The sequence below is a fragment of the Pieris rapae genome, chromosome 2 (genome assembly GCF_905147795.1).
Source record: "Pieris rapae chromosome 2, ilPieRapa1.1, whole genome shotgun sequence".
Lineage (NCBI taxonomy): Eukaryota > Metazoa > Arthropoda > Insecta > Lepidoptera > Pieridae > Pieris > Pieris rapae.
In genome coordinates this window covers 1325607-1346246 of record NC_059510.1, presented here as the reverse complement: position 1 = coordinate 1346246, position 20640 = coordinate 1325607, and the positions used below count along the sequence as shown (strand labels likewise).

At 32.5% G+C, this 20640-nt stretch overlaps 1 protein-coding gene across 1 annotated transcript in view; it reads left to right on the top strand.

Moving 5' to 3' along the window:
• The window catches only part of LOC110995615 (A disintegrin and metalloproteinase with thrombospondin motifs 3), a 47529-nt gene extending 31191 nt beyond the window's left edge, over positions 1–16338 (top strand). The window contains exons 8-17 of the mRNA XM_022262867.2: positions 319–482; positions 1458–1603; positions 1998–2116; positions 2839–2947; positions 3477–3841; positions 6022–6122; positions 9868–9990; positions 13084–13188; positions 14520–14652; positions 15527–16338. Of these exons, the coding sequence (XP_022118559.2) occupies positions 319–482; positions 1458–1603; positions 1998–2116; positions 2839–2947; positions 3477–3841; positions 6022–6122; positions 9868–9990; positions 13084–13188; positions 14520–14652; positions 15527–15787 (1626 nt within the window). The 3' untranslated portion in view covers positions 15788–16338. The remainder of the gene's footprint in view (positions 1–318; positions 483–1457; positions 1604–1997; positions 2117–2838; positions 2948–3476; positions 3842–6021; positions 6123–9867; positions 9991–13083; positions 13189–14519; positions 14653–15526) is intronic.
• The last annotated feature ends 4302 nt before the right edge of the window (positions 16339–20640 follow it).

Genomic DNA, 20640 nt, shown 5'->3' with positions numbered 1-20640 from the left:
TCTAAGAAAATTTGAGAAAATATTTGCCAACTATTCCTAAAGAACTATAAAATGTTATTAAGGAATATTTTAAAACTATACTAAATGTAGTTATTGAACACCTATACCAGAATTAATATAAAGAATTCTCTGTAAAGGCAGTGAAATATAAATAAGAAAATATATGTCATACATGTATCTCATAAACTGGTGATTTTCATGAATGAAAGCTTAATTGCACAGCCTACTTGCATCTTGCATAAGAAAAAGTATATTTTAAGCACGTTTTTATATATTGCAAATTTTATATTTTACAAAGATATCTTCGTTAATTTACAGTGGTGTGTGGACCGCGTGTGTGAAGCCATGCCAGGCCATGTCATCGGCAACAGGAGTGATACCAAAAGTATTCCCGAATGGGGTGACTGGGGATCCTGGAGTGAATGCAACGCTGATTGTGGGTACGGACTGAGAACAAGGATCAGACGGTGCTGGTATAAAGGGTAGGTAGTAATAATAAATATGTATACCGTTATTAGGGTAGGTAGTAATAATAAATATGTATACCGTTATTAGGGTAGGTAGTAATAATAAATTTTAGCCTCCTTTATTGATTCGTAATTTGACTGAAGGAGACGAAAGATTTTTAAAACTGTGTAATCATACTAATTTAGAGTTTTTTATATATGACATGATAAGCACCTATTGAGCAACTAACACTTAATATAGACATGCCTCATACTATGCACTTGTTATTAAGCTCGAAATAATGACTATGAATAAAACATTAAAATTAAAATTTTGTTTGTTGCATGAACTCTTTTGAGAGAAATTATTTCACAGAAGAAAGGGGTTATACATAGGATATAGTAACATAGATTTGGATTCATTTCATACAAAGAAAAACCAAGCAACATGTCGCCTAATAAATTCAATTATATTAAATTACTAAAAAAGGAGTATATTAAAAATAATTCAATAATTAATGAACAACAAAGTACTGGCGAGCACTCTGGCTTTGAGTGTCCATGGGCGGCGGTTATCACTTAATATCAAATGAGCCTTAAGATGTTAAGTGTGGCCCGTTTGCTTCCTTTTATATAATTATAAATTACTTATATAACATTGTTGTAAGGGTAGGTAAATCTAATTTTACTGTTTCCCTTAAACCAACAAACTCATTAGAATACAAAAATCGTCCCATATAAATACATACAAAATATTGTGTTCTAAGAATTATTCTTGCCAAGAATATTATTTATTTTTAAAAATGGAAATAAACAATGTTCTGTTGTGCCTATGTTCATACACACATGAAATATTGGTAATTAATTTTCGATATGGCAAACATGTTAATTTAAATGACATATTTATTAATCGATTGATATTAAATGTTTTGTTAGGGAGTAAGAGAACTTAAGTTAAGTGCGATTAACTTTCAAGAAATTAATATCTATTTACTATTTTAAATATTACAGTTCAATATCAGAAAGTGCCTGTGAGGGAGCAGGCTCTCAAGTTGCCACCTGCTGGGCAGGTCAAAGCTGTGCTGCAACCAGAGACATAAGAACTGACGTCTGCTTCCGGCAGGCTAGTTATCTAATACCCCAATTACAGGCAGATGGTAAGAGGAACCAATTATAATTTGCTAAAGCCGGTTGCTTCAGCTTAAAGATATCCACTTTTTGTACTTCTAAGATTTTTCAATAAAAACTCGTTTTGATGTCCCGACTTTAAGCATAAAGGACAAGGTTATTATCTGAACTTACAGGATTTGTCTAAAAATTTCAGATTAGACATTTCATATTTAAATTAGCAATATGAAATTGTAGTTTTCGCTTATTTAGTTTATTTATTTATTTCTGTAATTCATAATTTTAGAACTTTATGATCAGTTAATAAGATGTTATGTTTTTTCAATTTGTTAAAAACACATTGGAAAAAATTGGAATAAATTAGTTAAGGGTAGACTAATTTCGTTAAGCAAAAGTATTACATTCCTAAAAATGTTTTTATAGAATCAAAACATTGTGAATCCTGGTGTGTTGATTACGCTGGTGGTGAGTCTTCCAGTTTTGGAGCTTTGCCCGATGGAACACCTTGCAGCTATGATAGACCATATGACCTTTGTTTTCAGGTAATTAACTAATTTCTTTTTGAAGTTATACTTCTTTTGTTGCGTTAGGGAAAGATTATGAGAGTAAATTTTTAGGTTGAGTACGCCGTCAGAAAAAATAGACACCCTGAAGTTAGCTATAGTCAACATTTTTGATTTTAAAACTTTATTGAATATAAGATAATACGTTATAAAAAACTTTCAATGTATTTAATACATTTTTTCTATTCTTAGTGTCGATTTTTCTATAAATGTAGAATACATTTTTTAAAGATTTTTATGTTGTATTGTCTTTTATTAACATAACTTTTACACATTTTTTGTGTTGTTAAACCAACGAAGTACTTATAACTTCTAATACGAATACGTGTACACACAAGTATTTTTACCAGATGAAACATAATTCTTTCTTTACACAATTATTATAATTAAAATAAAACTTATTTAATTATTAAAAAATCTTGATTTTTTGAAGCTCTAAAAAAACTTTTTTTATATATTCCAAAATACAGTGTATATTACACAATCTCCTTTATGTTTCCTCGCCTATACAATATGTCAATAATGAGTTTGGCAAAGTATTAAAAGCCAAAGTTTGCTAACAACGTCCCAGATGGCACATACATAACAACTTTCATAACTTTCAAATTGACTGAACATTTAAAAATATACCATTATGAAACACACTGTGGGGTAATGGGACCACAACGATATCTCATAATAGTATAAAAAATATTTCTCAGGGAACATGTGTTAAGGGTCAATGCAACGGCAGTGACCCAGCGTGCAACTGGTGCCCAGATGGCTACTGCAATAACAACACTCATCTCTATATACGACATCTTGGGAAAGGTAAAACTTGCGTACAGCTTCATGCATTTGAGAGTTGCTTATTTATTTAATTATGTTTATTTGACTAGACTACTAAGAAAATCAAATGCAATTGATTCGTTTATTTACAAGCCCAGTTCATATCTCATATTTCTTTTTAAAAGACGGTTGAAGATTTAGATTTTTTTTTAGTATAATAATAATAAATATAAGATTTAGATATTTTTACACTTTATAATCACTAACCATAAATTTTCTTGATTATTTCATATCTTATTTTTGTTAGATGTTTCCTGTAAGAGCCTGCTACATTGAAACTCATTCAAATCAGATCAAATCGTTTATTTACTAGAATAGTGGTACAATTAGTTACATACACTATCCGCCACATATAAATAGGCATACAAATTTTATAATGTCATATCTAAAAACAATAATACTCAAGTTAAGTTAGGTATTTAAAATCTGTTTCAAACTTATTATCTAAATATTCGTTCACGCTATAAATCACTATGCCTCTAAAAATTTAATCACCAATTTACATTTTTAGGTTGGACCCGCCTCACTGTAATCCCTCATGAAGCAACGAAACTTTCCGTGCACATCACCACACCTGTCTCTTTAAACATTGCGATACGCGAACGTCGGCGAGATAGACCAATACTTGAATTGAGCAAACATTCTAAACGCTTCGATATCGAAACCAAAGAGAACAAATACCTGAAATACGATCCTAACGTACCACAGAATCTGCAAATAATAGAAGTAGATAGCAATGTCATAGATATTAAGGATGAGAAATATGGTTATGTGGGCGAAGCTATTGCGGCCGGAGGGTTAGTGAAGTGGAATCAGACTGAGAATGATGTGTTTATTATGTCTGATTCGAGGCTGCATACAGATTTGATGATTATGGTAAGTGATAAATTCATCTCAACTTATGAACAAACTTAAGCTTTTGAGTATGCGTTCATTTCACATGTGTAAGATGCTCTTTCAAACGAAATTTTTCTGATACCTTTTCATTATAGAAATAATATTGTTCACGCCTTATTCCTTTTTAATCCTTATCAGATGCATTTTATTTAAAACAGTTTACACAATGGTTCACAAATGTACTTATTTTCTTAAGAAATAGTATCATAATCATTTTAAATGTTACACAATATGTAATATTAGAGGAAGATTACAATCGGTTACAGTTATGTGGCAAAATTGTTTCGCTGAGAAACGATTCCTAAGTCTCCAGGTTAAATAATTTCAATTTATTCTTAAATAAGTAAAATTTCTTTTTAAATAAGTCAAATTTATTCTTAAATAAGTAACATTTCAAATACGTTAAATTTCTTAAATAGGTCACAATTCTTCTTATTTCAATTTTTATAGATAAGTCAAATTTCTTCTATAAAGTCAAATGTTTGCATGAAAGTCTTGTTTGTCATAGGTTGCACCATAAGCTATAAGATAATAAGTAAAATCGTTACGCCACTGCAGCCACTGAGCCGTGGTGACATTATGTATTAAACGATTAATTCAACTACTAATGGATAAGGTTCCTATGAGAATGTGCTAATTCTTGGAACTCGATACCGCCATGTTGTGCATAACTTACGTTAGTTTGTTCAAGTTTAGAATTCCAAGTAACGTGCAAAATCGATACGGATTTAAATAACACATGGAGTATCGTGAGTTATCATTTTCTAGGTTCATTCGCTTTAAAATAAAAAGTTTTACATTATATTCCATACAATTCCGTATCATCTCGACATCCGTCGTTCCACAACTGTGCGTTTTGAAGACTTGCCTATCACTATGAGGAACTGTCCTGAAATATTTCGGAAAAAAATAAACTTATTCGGCAGTATAACTTAAGCCGGAGCTACCTGTCTGTTAACGTCCTATTCTATAAAAAATGCTGATAAGTTTTTCTGTAATATGAGTTTAATATGTCAAGTTAGGCTTGTAAAAACATACTCAATAATATATTCTCTTTGTAAATGAATAGCTGGACGAATCAAGCATGGCAGAGAGATAGATAATTACTTGAAATTTGAATTAAAAAAATATATGATCAGAAAGCTTTAGAAACGAAGCCTGTGAAATATTGTATTTTCTTTTTTTTTATTAATAACGGTTTCCAATAAAATTCTATAAATCAAAAAAGTATTAAACCTCTTTTATTCGTAAGAAAATACTTGCATATTAAAGACTATTTTCATACAATCCCTCGGGAAATTAACTGGAGATTATAAAAATAACAAAAGGACAGCGTGTGACGAAGGACGAGGGCGAAGCTTAATTATTCACAAACACTTTCTCCGAGTACAGCTTAATTGTCGCGCTGGACTACTCTCATTTAGCGTTAACGCTACATTCACATTGAATATCATCTTTTAAACTATACAGGATCTGAACCAATAAAGTCGAGTCATAGTTATAAAATTCTTCATTAATTCATTCTCTCGTTCACTTATCCATTCATTAGCCTGTTTAGAAAGGCTTTATGTATTTTAATTAAATGTAATGTGAATTTATCATTCATGTCTGTCGTGCAGCAACACTTGTGTATTTATAATTTTTTATTAATTATAATATCACAAATCATTCATAATTTAGAGTAAATTCTTTTATATAATAATTGTGACTCAATTAACCGTTGGAGAAATTTTCACATTTAATAATAATAAAGTAGTAATAATATTATTAATACTTTTTCTTTAGATTTTGTTTTATTTAGTTTTAACTATTTTTACATTATTTTGAGTTTCTTTTTATTAATTAGTTATGCACTTCTTGTTATGTTCTATAGGTGTTTTTTTATTGTTCCATATTAGGTTTACCTGTTCTGTAGGTGTTTCTTTTTTTATTATTTCAATTAGGAAGAAATCGCTTGTTAGCGATAAGGCCGCCCACTGCCTAATAAATTATGAAACTTGCTTTTTTTATAAGTATGATATTCATCATCACACACATCCATTCTACTCGTTCATCTTAGATGCAATTACATATTACCCCATTGTCTAATTACTATTTATCAGATTGACTGCAAAAGACTGTGATTGACTCACCTGTGATTTAAATATAAATGTTTCTAGGCTATACCAGAGCAACCAGCACCTACAGAAGATATATTATCCGTGGAAGTGGCTGTTAACTACAGCACCCCAGCTTCTCGGTCTCGTCCAATGGAATACAGGTATTTTTCACTAAACTACCGTAAAAGTAAATTTACTAAACATTATCAAGTCATATTTTAAAATGTGAATTTTAAAACTAGTTAGCGGTTTTTCTTGCTTTAATGCTATGCGTGCTATTGATTTCAAAAAAATATTTTGAAATCGTGAAAAAGTTGACTTCACTTTCATGTGTCCTGCACGTTTAAAAATGTGATTTGAATCATAAATATAAATATATAATATTAGTAATACTAAACTTTTGACTTTTGGATTAAAAAATCACAGAAATTATTTATTATTTCGCACGTCAACACAAGTTAAAGACTCTGTTGTCCAATCACAATTGAACGAAAAGGGCCGTCCTTTCGTCTTTTAATTAACAAGATTAAAATTTAATTTCCTATTAAACAGTTTCATGTAATTCTCGATTCCCAGTAATTTACAAAAGCGTTTTGAAAACCATTAACATAAAATTCCTCCTCTCGCAATAAAACGGTTACGAAGCTTTTCCACTAACTGAAAACTAATTTTCTCGACCAAACTGCAAGTTGTCACAAAGCGAGAAAATTCTTTCGTTTCAAAGATTCCGTTTGGAAAAACCATCGCTACCACGACTTACCTCGTTACCTCGTTTCGTTTTATTCAATGACTTAATATATCGACACACATTATGATACACATTCTCAAAAAATATTTATAGACTCAATATTACTTATTGTTTTGATAAATACGCCCTTTCATAACATACGTACTCCAGATAAAGAAACGTGCTACCATAATGGCAGGTTATTAATGATTGAATGGCTGTCCTTGGGCTATCATAGTTATCATACAAATAGCCAATGCCATTCGTTAGTTAGCCTGAAATCGAATCCAGAAAATGACCCAAGAGTTACACATCATGAACTTTAATCGTGAAAGCTCTACGAATTCCGTTGCATGGAGTAACGTATTACGGGGGGGAGGGGGATCTTTGATTTGCCTGTATGGTGATTACGTCAAGAGTAATAATTTACTTTTTCACATATTACCCACACATTGTCTATTCTTGAAAACGAAGTTAATTTTCGAGGATTTAAACAAAAAAATAATACGTTTAAGTACTTTTGAGAGCTTTGCTTACTTTTCCTGACAAGAGTTGGCCCTTCTTCGTTTAAAGGCGTGAAGATACCAATAATTAAAATATATTTAAGTCCAAATAATATAACGATTGATGAAGGATCATAAGATTTTATTTATGTTTGTGAGTATTTCAATGAACACTTTTTTATCAATCACGTTAGAGTTATAGCATATCTCAGCAAAACTTCGATCCACGAACTTTGCGACAATATGACTTTAATACCGTCGACGTAGGAATTTATAATTGAAAGAGAAATGTTAGTTTGTGACATCACTTTAGTTAGGTTCTTTCTTCAACTTCTCAAGTTAAAGTTTATATTTATTGGATTTCGGGATGCGGAAGTTTGAACCTAAACAAATATACGATTGGATTATTTGTTAGCTTCACGATATTTTTTATAATTTTATTGATAAAGTCTTTGTTATGTTAAAAGCACAAGACAGTTTGAGATAATAAATATCAATAAGTTGGAAATCGATTAATGTGATCGATTATATTCATCGATTTCCAACACATTGCATAATCGTTGAAAATATATACAAAAATAATTAAAAAACTAGACTAAACTTAAATACGTATAGTATTTAAGTTTAGTAAAAAAAGAATTGTTGCTACATACATGCCTTTACTTGCCTATACCTATTTAGGTATGGTCCATCGATTTCGTATCATGATCATTTGTCAATCTGATGGGCAACTCGATCAGCCTCCTGTGCCCAACGCCGTTGACTTTTTGGGTCTAAAGCAAGCTGGTTTCCTCACGATGTTTTCCTTCAACGTCGGAGAGAATGTTAAATAAGTACTTAGAAAGAGTCCATTGGTGCACAGCCTGTGGTTCCCACAAGTTTAGTGCGTGCTCCTATTTCACCATGTCTCCTGCTGATAGAGGACCCCTGACAATTGACAAATCTTTATTTGCAATTAATTTTATTGTTATTTATTACTTAAGATGTCATATGGAACATCGTGTGATAGTTGCAGCGTCTTACAAACGTTGTGTAAAACAAAAATAAACTTGGTGATTAAAAATAGTGGCGGAGAGTGCCAGTTCTTCTGTTCCGTTCTACGCCCTTGATTTGAGAACTGTTAGTAAATGTAAAATTAGAAGCAATTGATGTATATTTCTTTTTTGACGTTCATAAGTGTACATTGTGTTACCTATATGAGTAAATTATTTTTGACTTTGACAGTCGTATATCGAAACTATACATGCATAAACGACCTCGGGGATGAGAGTTAACTACTAATACTATACTGTTTTCTTAAATCTTCTATTTTTGACCTATTAAAATAATGTTATCTATATATATATATCTAATCTATAAATCTAAGTTATATATATATCTAATCGTATGGTTAATGTGAAGTTATAATATACATTTATAAAAATTTCAGTACGAAAATGTCGCCATATAGAAAAATAAGCTTTAAAAGTGTATGAAATAAAGTTCTTATTTTCCACGCCGTCGGTAAATTAATTTCGCGTACAATATATTTTACGAAAGTTCAACACTCGTATGGATTCACAGAAATTCACGTTCCGCACATTTTGCCTCATTTCAGCTTTTACATAGATCTTAATTAAAATGTTTAAATGGAAATACATAATTAAATTTATGTTAAAAAAAATTTGAATTTTCGGTGAGGTTTACGTCAATAAGGTTCTATTTTATTTTATAGACAAGTTGATTATCAGCTGTCTGTGTCTGACACATGCCGGAGCAAGTGCTAAAAATCTATGACCTCAGAAATGAGGACCGCACCAATAGATCAATGCAACTCAGTTTAGTTTGTAGTAATAGTTGTAAATATTTGTTCTATTTGTAATGGCCAGTTATTCAAATAAAGATAGCATAGTTTGTAATCGACCCACATTTCTAATATTATCATTAATTAATTTCCTTTCGTACATTAATTGATAGGTATCTCAGCCAATTACTTTCCGTTAGGAAAGCATAGTTGTATATCTCAAATATAATTTTAAAAGCACAAGGCATTCTCCCCTTTCATCGCGAACTTTCAAAGCGATATAGGAATGTTGTCGGTCAGACTGAGCACTGACTTTCCTAGAGATATGCAGGCAGACTACATTTACAGTAAATTAAATGGGCACTTTGACATCTAGACGCTTACCTGTTAAACAAATCTTACGCAGTGTTGGAAATGCTGAGACCTAACATATAGTTACAAACTCCACCCAACAATCACAACATATACACTCAATCATGAAATCATGTGTGGCGGTTTAGTACATAGTTAAGCTGTATATTTTTTTTTTAAAACGCTGTAAAATTTAAAAAACTGTTTCAATAATATGTGTCATATTTGTTTTAGAAGAGCTGGGAACCATTTTATTGTTACTTGAAGTCCCGAGATGTAACAATTGAACCTCAACATTTAACATATTATCAATAAAATAAAACTTCGTGTCTTTTAATAAATGCGAGAGAGATATAAACATATTGCCAGCTATTGGAATAACAAGGCTTAAGCATCGTGTGTTAGGTTTACTTTCGTTACGGAATGTCTAGATTCGGTCGCTGCACTCAAAGCCCGCGATAAAATCTTCGTTTCCCCATAACTACTTGATAAGACGTAACATTTATGTATTCGTAGTATATTCCTTTAAAAAAATTGTTTAGATGGTCAAGCGATCGTGGTCCCTGTTCAGTGTCCTGTGGTGGTGGTGTCAGGATGGTGAGGCCGCGTTGTAGCCGTGGTCAGCATTGTGGAACGCCGCGCTACGAGCGTTGCAACACTCACAGGTAAACAATTTGTTCTGTGACAAAAAGCTTGAAACAAGATTACGTTTCGACAGACATGATCCATTAAGCCCAAACGAATTTTTATGGTCACGTATCCAAAGCGTGAGCTAATATCATATTATATAAATATCTAATATCAAATTCAAGGCAAGTATAGTAATTTGTATTAATAGGATTCCTATGCGATTCGCTTATATATTTTTCTTTCGCTTTCATTAAAACGAAAGCTAGCCTTAGCTATTCTGACATGTCTAGCGTCCGAATTTCGACATCATGTTTGAAGTGACACTTTTTTATCGGTGTAGGGAAAAAATTACCGTCACATTTTTCGGTTACGCGCCACCTTTCTCTTGCCCATGTCACGGTTGATTCGAAGAGATTCGAAGCCATTAATAACAAAAAATATAAAAACATTTATAGTAATAATTCTATAACAATAAATTAAATACCGTAATAATCTTAGCAGTAATAAAGTAAAATTATTATTATTATTTGTATGTGTCTATGATATTTAAAGCCTTTTATTAAATTTAACCAATTTCTGTAAAGTTGCATATAGTAGATAATTATTCGAAAAATAAGGCAATGAAGAAGTTTCACTTCTTACGCGTGTACACTAGAACGCACATATTTTTATTTTTCTATATTATGAGTAACAAACAAAGAACTTTTAATAAGGGGACAAGAATTACGTAAGCACTATAGGGGTCTTCAATTTTCCTATTTGGTGATAAAGTCAACAGTAGTTTTCTTGTACATTCAGTAAGTCTATGCTTGAAAACGATATGCATTTTCGAGGATTCCTGCAATTCCGACAAGAGGAGGGAGTGGGGGGATTATTTGCAGTAAATCTGCTTACATAATGCTGGAACGGCCTCTTATATATTCTCCATATCTGATAACAATTTCACAAATCCATATTTAAGCCTCAACTATACATCAAGCGGCCGCCGCAGTCCTAAATAAATAAACGGAAAATAACTGCGGGCGGAAAATACATGTTTAATATCCCTTTGTAATAAGTGTCTTTGTGAAGAGTATTGCTGGTATAATCTACCTAAGATTATGTAGATTTTTAATATATAAAGTAGCTATATGTGTATAGCCACAATCGGCTCCAGCTTATTTTCTATTTCTGTCATAAAGTAATAATACAAAACTAATTCTAATTTATAACTTGCCTTCAGATCGCAGCTTCGGCCCGCGCTGCGTTTATTTCAACTCAACCGTTTCAACAAAATCGTTATATTCCAGTCAATTAACCTATTTTCATTATAGACTCGAAAGGATTTTTTAGGTTTAGTTTTTCGTTTCCCTCATTTATATATATATATAGTTGAGCCACAAAGTTATTAAACAAGCTATCAATCAATAAAAATAAAATAAAATATGTTTATTATGGAATATAAGATACAAGTATCACTAATTCCGCGTTATTAAATTTGTATCGCAGACATCCTTACTCATCGGCAAAGAAGACAAAGGGTGTAGGCCGAGAAAAGAGCCTTTTAAAATAGCCAATCATCAAACAACACTTATTTTAAAACAAATATCGCAAATTAATTTAAAGCAGCTTGCCTAGCACTAGTCCCAGACCATTTTATCAACTATATAATCAATAACTTTATAGTAAGCCTTCTTACACGGCATTTATTTAATACATTTGTTAAAAGGCAGAGATAAAAGAGCCTCTGGGATTTTATAAAAGAAAAGTATATTCGAGATATATGCACTATGAAACTTGAATGTAATTTTAAATAATTTTTAACAATGTTGATTTTCAAATCTGAACAATTACATTATAAAGGATAAAAGCTGGCACGGCCGCAGAGAATAAAACGGCTCAAATAGAGCCGTCTTTTCTCCAATGTGGATTGTGTTGTGGAGTAGAAACTCTTGGGCCAATCCACAGTCGCATACTAAATATTTATTTTATAATTGCCTGGTTAGTCCTAGTGACCTCACATCTGGTGCTTTTCTCGAATAAGTATCGCAACACAGCTAGAAATGCCTCCAACATTAAAGGTACCACAGAGACCGAACTGTTCTATTTATCCATTCTTAATTTTTATTATTACGTAGTTTAAGAATATTGTTAATACCGTAAACATAATTATTAAAAAGGACTAAACTTTATTCAAAACAAATAACATAATACATACAAATATACCTAATAACTAACCTTAAAATTTAATTATTAAAAAATATTATTAAAGGGACTCCCCCTTTAGGCAAGGTTCCGAAGATACTGGCAGCGTTCCCCCTTTGAATAGCTAGACTAATTCTTTGTGCGAGGTATCTGCCAGTTCTTCGTTCTCCTGTGATGTCGACTAACCTTTTTGATAATTCCCTAAAAAGCCTTAATTACATATTTATTAAGAATTCAAGACATTGAATTTATTTACAATATGTATAACAAAAATACAGCTTTACAATAGTGGTTTCGCTTACAAGATTGAATTTCAATGAAGCGTCAAGGTGGCTCAAGACGACGCGTCCAATGGAATATATTGGCTTGGAACGAGTATTGTCTTTTCTTTATTTACATTTTGTAATCCGATATCCTTTTACCTTATATTTATAGAAAAAGGTATAGTTTTATTTTAATGTCCTATCCTATGTCCCGGTAATTATAATAATAAGAACAGTAAAGTTTTTTTTATAATTATTGTTAAAAGTTAAGATGTACCTTTAAAATTTGGACTAGTAGACTTTGGTAGTCTTATTTCACAGGTATCGAGATATAAAAATACAAAGACATAAATAAATAAACCCAGCCTTGGCTTACAAATCAAGCGGATGTAATGAAAAAAAACTTAATCAGAACGAGAATATATTGTCATGATAAGATGTTCCTTTGTCATACTTCCAGATCTAAGCAACGAAGACTTTTACACCAAAAAAATCCCTTTAATTAGAGTTTTTTATTTTTACACACACACATACACTAATACCGAATTGTAACTAACATTAAAGTTAAGAATCATTTTCTAGAATTGAGGATTTCCTACACTATTTTCCAGCAAAATTAATTCACCCGAAGCCCATATCACAAACAACAGAAAATTCCGCTAATATTAATCTTTTCGGCAGTTGCTCGTTTAAATGGGTGGGGGCCGGGTGGGAGGAGTGCAGTGCCACCTGCGGGGATGGCGGTGTTCAAGAGAGACAGCTGTTCTGCGTGCCGGTTAACGTCAGGTAACGAGACAACTTTGAGCTCCAACTTGTGCGATCAATGCTATTTTTAGCTTCAAAAGCTTTATTTACGGTCTTGACTTTTTTATAATGAGCCTTATCAAACGCAGAGGTCACCTATTTATATAGATATACATTTATATAGAAGGTATATATGTCGCAGCATTCTATTTTAAAACAGTAAGTGTGAAGTTTCTTGCCTATTCTTCTCCTTACGAAACCATTTGGAAGGGGCAACTAGAATCATCTATGTATTTTATTTAACGTTCAATAGTGCCATTTTAGGTGTCCTTATTGAAATAAATGATTTGATTTACCGACTAGCTTAGCCGTTCAATTACCAGCCTAGCTATTTAATTAATAGGCCGTTTAAATAGTGGCCTGAAAGATATTCCGTCAGTTGATCAAGGCATGTATATAATTAAATACGTAAATGTTTACAATGAAACTAAAAATTACAAATATTTCGACTGAATTAGAACCCACATAAGCACAGACTAAAAATTAACTATTATTATATAAATTGAAATATTGCAAGTGTAAAATAATTAATTATGCTGACCAGTACTCATATGATGTTATGAAATAAAAATAATGAATTTTCAGGCAAATAACGAAATAAAAAATATTTTATGTTTGTATTGAAGCATTTATCAGTGTGATATACACCCGAAACTAGGTTGTATACAATTTTTGAATTTCTTATGTAATTTTTGGATCATAATATATTATATTTGTCACATTTCTAGTTGAATGAAAATATATCATTTATTTTACACGCTCTTTCATTATTTTTGGATGAAATATATTATATAAATAGAAATATATTATAATTAATATTTGCTTCGAATAACCAAGCCGAGGTCTCAAATTATTGTTTAATAAATACTTTCTATTTCTAACATCATTGTTCACAACTCGTATTCTGTGACAAACGCCGAGCTAATATCGAGAAATAGGGTTTCCAATTGTTAGTAAGTGTATAAGATATTATATTATTTAGTTAGTAGTATTTTATTATTTCATTTTTGATCACACTTTTATAATAATACAGCACTTCAAAGTTCACTAATATCACCTCCTCAATTATATCCTTTAATCTATCTTTTTATAAAAATACAATGCACTAAATAATCTGTACGTCATCCGCCATTTCATCGTGCGTACTTTCACAGACAACTTATCAAATGCGAAGCGCGCCAAATTCAGATGATTGAAATAACGTCTCATTACATGTACTTTATAGCCAAACATGTGCAAAATATCTTATTATTATCATTTACCAACAAAAACAATGTTTACAATTTAACACCTTTAAGCAAATTGTGTTTCAGTACATCCACACGTAGAGAGCTGATACGACGCAGTGTTTCACCAGCGTTATGTCCGCCAACTGTCCCTGCTAAGATACAGCCATGCAATCGGCTGCCCTGTCCTGTGTACTGGCAAGAGATGCCTTGGACTCAGGTACTTACTCTTCGTCCATCTATTCTTTGGAAATGTCGCTATTTGAATTAACCATATGGAAGAAAGGAACACGACTTTGGAATTCTGTATTTAAAATAACTCTCTTTACCATATTTTGTTGTCAATTTCTTGTTAACACAGAAACGGTCGATGCAGGAAAATGCGGCCAATTTTTATATTTGGTATAATTTAATTGCCAGTTTTTGAGAAAGTATTGTTATCAATATAATAATAGATATTTAATAAATTTGAATGACTTAAGTTACTCCGTTCGCCAAGTCATCATCATCGTCAATGACCCTTGTGGGCCTTTGCCTGTTCAAGTAGACTTTGCCATCGCAATGTATCCAGTGCTTCCCACGTCCAACTTCGAATCCATATGTTGGTTAATGTTTCGAGGTAATTGACAACTCCACCCCTCAGACGCAGCCTGAGTCTACCGGGTTTTCTCTTGCCAACGGGTTGTTAGTTCAGTAAGGACCTTGGGGTTTTAGTTGTTCTCCAAGTATGGTGTCATATTCTTTTAGAGAAAAAAATGTCAGCCGTCACGGCACGCATGGCAGATGTGAAACATCGACATTATTTTGTAAAAGTAATATGCAGAAAAGACCAGACTGTGATATCAACTAAATATGTCATAATGATATAATAAAATATTACGATTTTTTTCCAGGTAACGATGACTATTTGTTGAATGAACATTATTTTCATTAAATATTTTTAATGGTTAATTTACTACTGCATTTAGACTGTTGTATATCATATAGCGTGGTGACGCGTCGCCACGGCATGCGTCGCCACGCCAGAAATCGGTTTTACGTGCGTCTATAGATGTTTCACATCAAAAGGTTAACCATTTCATATTTATTTTCAGTGTTCAACAACATGTGGTCGCGGTGTGTCTATACGTCCACTAATGTGTCCAGCATCAGACGACAGCCACTGTGGTCCCAAGCCCCGAGAGAGGCGCAGACGCTGCCGACTTCGAAGATGTCCAACGAGGCCCGCCTGTCCAGCTAACGATACAACGCAATACTGCGAGCTCTTCACAAAAGACCAGCTAGAACGGAACTGCGTTGTACCACCGTTTAGAAAGTATTGTTGTAACGCTTGTAGGTCAATTGAAACTGGTTAATATAATATCTAAATATTGGAGTATTTTATAATAGTTAGCACCTACAATTTTTGATACAATATTGGCAATAATAACATATTTAAAACATCTTTAGCAGATATAAACTCTTTATTGACTAAACAAATGAGTAACAACATAGTAATACTCTCGATTTTTTAAGTTTATCCGTTAAAGGAGTTTATATATGTCGCTATCTATGAAAAAACGGTCCGTCATCAGATGAAAATAGGTACATTGCATCCCAAAGAATCGATATTGTACAAAAGCAAATTAAGTTTAAGTAACTAATCTCCCAATTTAAACTTGACAATAAGGATAAATGTAATGCATAATATCGTATTGTTTTATCTGTCTCTATAAATTTGTCTACGGCTTTAAATTCAGCTCCCGTCTCTAAACAGTATTCACTTTTCTGTAATTAAGTTATTTATAAGTAGATTTAAGTTTGTAATTGTTTTGTCACTGACATGGCATACGCGCTAATCTGTCAAATGTAATCGGGAACAAAGTGCCATAGAAGAACACGACAATAAATATGCTAATCTTCTAAACGGTGGTATTTATTTTCGCGAAAGTCAGAAGTTGATGAATAATTCATGGAAGCCAATCGGATCTCGATAATCCTATCTCTTGTAAAATTCCGAATCTTTTTATGATAAAAATTCAGTATCGTCATGACCCGACGAACGTAGAAAATTCTATTGGTATTTGGGGCTCTTTTCTTTGATTCAAAGGGGCGTTTGTGTTTTGAATGTGTTTGAATGTTACGCAGAAGGAAAAAGATGCTTGACGAGAGGCCATATTATACCTTCTTCATCCCATAAGTGATAAAGGTTAGGATCTCAAATTGAGAAATTTAAGTTAGTTAAGTAATTTGTTCAAAAAAATAACATCTGAAATAATAATAATAATAATATATTTATAATGATAATAAAAATGAAATGGTTGTCGTTGTTGTATGTTGTAATTGTTGTCGTGTGTTGCGATGACTCTTTTTGGGCGTGCTGTAATTAGTTTGGTCCCTAACTATTCTAGAGAAAGCATTTTTATTTAGTTCAACTAAATATTTCCCTTTCTTAATAATGATAAACAGTCGGCTCTACTATTTGTTTCTTATTGAACTTAAGTTATATATTTGGTCAGTATGAAAAATAAACTATTTTATTAGAATAAGATGATTAAGAGTTGGTTCAGAGTCGAGACGAAAGAGAAAAGAGCTAAGCTTTAACCTGTCCTGCCTCGGGCGATTGTTGGTGGCGCCGCGCCGTGGAGCTTTAGTGGGTATGTACAGTGGCGAGTTCCACATAACCTTTCACCACCAGGCAACCGTGCCGCAGGAAGATATGCGTAACGCATTTTCCAACTAAAGAAAAGACGAGACGAAACCAAACATTATATATATCTACAGTACATATTTTCTAAAACATATGACAACTCTGGTAATCATAATACCGTTCCAGGTTTAGATTTTACTAGTAATGTTTTACTTACCACTAAGCAAAAGTATTACGACGCGGATTAGGGTATCAGATAAACACACTACCGTACATCACAAACTCTGGGTAAGCAGTGTTTATTCTGATATTTCACAAATATATGAGTTCGAATGAGAGGTGCGTAAACTTCTAGTTTAGGAAAATTCTGCAGATTTTAAACCTTGGAACGACATTAGAAATGAAATGAAATACGTTTATTTGGAACATTAGATCATGATGGTATCACTTATTCCACGTCATTAAATTCAAACCTGTTGGCATCCCTACTCATCGGCAAGGAAGACAGAGGGTGTTGGCCGAGAGAAAAAGCCGGCGTAAAAGACTCTCGGTACTCTTTTGGTAAGAGGTACTTACGTATCCACAGCTTTTAAATAAACACTAAATAATAAAAGTAGAACAAAATACTTTACAATCCCATACTGTTTAATGACTCTCCTTTTAGCTTTCAATTCAATAAAATGATTTACAGCACACAATGAACTGAAACAATGTCCAATCGTTTTCAGGTGTCCATTGATTTTACGACAGAACCATAAAACAATTGCGTGCTATTTTAAACTCTAACCACACTGAAATAAGGTTTACAATAAACTGTCATTTACGCAAACCGTCAGTTGTAGGGAAACGCAAAGAAAATTCGCCGCTCAAAGGAAAGTGCTCAAAGAGAAAATTCCGATACTCTTTACTTTAAAAGTACCTTTGGCATATCGTTTTTTCTAAGATAAGCACTATGGATTACTCGGGGTGAATATTTTATAGATAATTCTATTCGGTTGTATGTTCAAACTACCGTAACCAGTGACTAAACGTAATTTTTTCATAAATAATTAAAAGGCCTGCAACGCCCTCGCGAACCCTCTGGAATTGAGTGGCCATGGGTATCACTTAACATCGGCCTTAACCCCTGTTCCATAAAATAAAAAGTTATGCCGGAAATAATTTTTTGTCGCGGAAAATGTCACTTATATGCAAATAGCAGTGTTGACCGAGTGGCTAGCGTGCAACTTTCATCGTTGGAGTCGTAGGTTCGGTCCCCGACTGTACTCAATTACTTTCTTTATATGTGCACATTAAACACACAAACAAAAACACGAAAACTACTTGAGGACAACGGCATGCCTTAGACCCAAAAAGTTGACGGTGTGTATCAAGCAGGTTGATCACGTGCCTAATAGAAATAAAAGATCATGAAATACAAATCTGAGGTCCAGCCCTAAAAGGTTGGTTTTGATTTATAAATCAAGATGTTATATGTGAGATTCTTTTTTTTACCTGCAGATTGATTATTTCACCGGAAATGAAATGTATGTGCTCTGGGCTAAGTTACGCGTATATATGTTGAATTATTCAATTAAATCCAGCAAAACTGAATTACCCGTCACTCAGGACTACGATTAGTCATAATTGTAATATTGTTTTTTTTTAGAGCAAACGGGCAGAATGCTTATCTCATACCGCCGCTTATAGATACATTGCCAGAGGACTCGCAATTGCGTTTCCGGCTTATTAAGAATTGGTACGCCTTGCATGATCTTATGTCAAATTGGTTCGCAAATATTTTAGTCCTCAGCTGGTCCCATATGGTGGTAGTGTGCGGCAGAAACTACCTAAACTGCTTAAAAACGCTCTGTTGTGGAACAACAGACGACTCAGAATACGAAATTCCATCTGTATCACCTTCGAAGTCCGACGATGTAACGCAGCTGCGGGTACTAAATGATTCTAATACACTTCGATCTTATTGTGTGACAATACGAGAACCGTTAAATATAAGTAAAGATATCTTCCGTTTGCTTTTAATGAAGAAGAGAAAATCAATGAATTGAATGATTCGTATTTAAATAGAACTCCATTCGGCACCTACATCAAACATGTACAAGATTTGTTTTTCTCAAATTATTTAACGTCCCTAAAAATTTAACTCTAAATCGGCTAAATCAGTTTACTCTATTGCTAGAGTCATTCATGTTTTACATTGAGATAAAAAAATATTACTTGTGCATCTTATGGAACTGGATACTTTATTAAAATAAATCAGAACTTTAATTTGTTAGGTTTGGGCCTTAGATTGTTTTTTCTTCATTTCAGTTTCTTCTTCATTTTGGCAATCTAATAGGCAAGTAAGTGATCAGCCTCCTGACACACGCCGTCGACTTTTTCAGTCAAAGGCAAGTCGGTTTCCTCACGATGTTTTCCTTCACCGTTCGAGCGAATGTTAAATGCGTCCATAGACACACATAGAGCATGCTGAAGTCACCAACACTGCTTAATTAAAATAATAATAATATATTAATATATTTATTTTATTTCTCACAAAAACATATACAATAATTGTCATTCTTCTTTGGAGTAATTGTTATTGTTTATGTGAGACTGATGCCTGTTAAAGGTTGTACACCTGTGTCACAGGTCATCAGGCCTCCACCACTTCGGATCGACAAAATGATTATAAGTAAAGAATAGATAATTATGGTTACAGTATGTATGTTAACAAAATTAGAAATATATACGTTTTTCTACAATAGTATAAACATAAGGAATATATATATTATGAGGAAACCACATGGTGTATGTGTATGTGTGTGTGTTTGTGTATGTGTGTGTCTGTGTATGTGTGTGTTCTGAATAATTGACGTAATATTATTGCACAATTATACTCTAAATAATTTTTAACTAAAATTTACATAAAATTTGTGTCAAACCTTAAAATAATATATATATTATATATTATAATATTAAAAGATATTTAAGTAATTAATTTAGCTTTAACTATGCCCAGATCAAAACAAAACTAATTCAGAAAATTACAATTCGTAATTACTTCGCTCAAACCCTTACCTTTTTAATGATTTCAGAAAGTTTGAAATTTATGATTCCGGGAAGACAGACAAGTTTCTCGTTTTGATATTTCATTTACGGGAATGAATTGCTTTTGATTCCGTTTTTATAACATCAGAGTTGATTACATATAATAATAATTATTCAAATTTACAAATCAACATCCATAAAATTTGGAAGTAAATCAAAATCATTCGAATTAAATAAAACATGGTGGGCTAACGAGCTCAAGGAATATGATGAAGAAAATTGGAATAAAAATGCTCAAAACAGAGATAGATGGATCCAATTTGAGGAGGCTTCTTTAAGAAGTCTTAAATAATTATATCATAAATATTTAATCAGGTTCAAGATATAAAGAAGCCCTTGATATAATTGATCCCTATCATAATAACACTGAATGAGGTTCCTTTGGCTTATTCAAATTATCCAAGAGCGTTGACGAAGCAATTAAGATTAGCATAAATAAACAAAGCTTTGGGAGTTCGGAGAGTACGACAATACGAGAAACATTTATGT